At 30.2% G+C, this 1,576-nt stretch overlaps 1 protein-coding gene across 1 annotated transcript; it reads right to left on the bottom strand.

Annotated features, from left to right (window-relative positions):
* Positions 1-782: 782 nt before the first annotated feature.
* Positions 783-1,230, bottom strand: LOC106750670 (the record flags this gene model as incomplete). Its single annotated transcript, XM_014631170.1, has 2 exons — positions 783-859; positions 1,032-1,230. Coding segments are annotated over 2 exons (266 nt in total), but the record flags the coding sequence as incomplete, so codon positions are not given.
* Positions 1,231-1,576: the final 346 nt, after the last annotated feature.

Here is a 1,576-nt window from a genome sequence, read left to right as displayed (position 1 = left end):
GACATTATTTTGAATAAAATATTTTTTATCATTTTCAAACAATAGAGGTGTAATTTAAAATAAAAATTCCGGTTTTATACTTCTACACCTGGTATACATATAGATTTAATATACATATAGATACAATATACGTATAGATTTTACACTGTCATATTAAACTGAAATAAAATCAAGCAGCATAAACTTTAAATTATAAAGGTATTATTATCATAATTATAGCTGTATTAATAATATTCATAACATTAATACTTAAAAATATATCAATACATATAAATATATTAATAATTATTAACAATGTGTCAAAAGTAACGTTAAGCAGTAAAAACTTTTGTTAGAAAACTTTATTGTACTTCATTGCATATTCCATATTTTACGGAAAATGGACGTAGACGTTGTCATCTACTTTAATAGGTCCGCAGTGTCATCTACTTTAATAGGTTGCAGTTCGCAATTCATTCCCATCAAAAAAAATTTTGTATTGTCAGGCATTTCCTGCTCATTACACCTAAATCGAAAAAAATGACATACCTAGAAGAAAATCAATATTTAGTCATACGTAATGTTCATAATAATGTTTCGCTTTCATGTTTCATATTTCATGAAGACTCTNTAATAATTATTAACAATGTGTCAAAAGTAACGTTAAGCAGTAAAAACTTTTGTTAGAAAACTTTATTGTACTTCATTGCATATTCCATATTTTACGGAAAATGGACGTAGACGTTGTCATCTACTTTAATAGGTCCGCAGTGTCATCTACTTTAATAGGTTGCAGTTCGCAATTCATTCCCATCAAAAAAAATTTTGTATTGTCAGGCATTTCCTGCTCATTACACCTAAATCGAAAAAAATGACATACCTAGAAGAAAATCAATATTTAGTCATACGTAATGTTCATAATAATGTTTCGCTTTCATGTTTCATATTTCATGAAGACTCTAAAAATATATATATTTTTGTATGACGATATTAAATATATTTGAAACAGATGCAAAAGGAATACAAAATAGTGACATGATGCACGTATTTACTTCGGCCATTTATTCGATGAGATATTCTTTATGATTACATTGCCAATCTTGATCCATTCCCATATCCTTCCTTTACGAAGATGTTCCACCGAGACGATGATGTTTGGACATATTTTCATACCGTGTTCAAACAATCTCAATTCTCTACTCATATTTTGATATGATACCGGCGATATTAACACACTATTTAATATTAAGTCTAGTAAAAAGTAATCCATTATTTTTCCAATAGAGGGCTTTACTAATCTGTATCTCGCATTGTATAAGTCCGATCGGATTACGCCAGATGGCGTTAGAAAGATAAGATTTCGTACTAAAAAAACCTCTCAGACAGTTTTGTGATTGCTTTACTCAGTATTGTTTGAGCGCGCGTCAAAGATGGACACCAGCAAAGAGAAAATACGCCATATTTTACAGTTTTTCTTCGATAAAAGCGAAAACGCAAGCCAGGCGGCTAAAAATGTGAATAGTGTTTATGGTCCTGATACTGTAAGAGCCAATCACGCGCAATTTTGGTTTCGTCGATTCAGTTCCGGTAATTTTGA

Source organism: Dinoponera quadriceps, unplaced genomic scaffold, assembly GCF_001313825.1.
Source record: "Dinoponera quadriceps isolate SergipeBrazil2010 unplaced genomic scaffold, ASM131382v1 scaffold6309, whole genome shotgun sequence".
Taxonomy (NCBI): domain Eukaryota; kingdom Metazoa; phylum Arthropoda; class Insecta; order Hymenoptera; family Formicidae; genus Dinoponera; species Dinoponera quadriceps.
The sequence above is the reverse complement of the archived record's forward strand: the minus strand, read 5'-3'. Positions and strand labels throughout refer to the sequence as shown.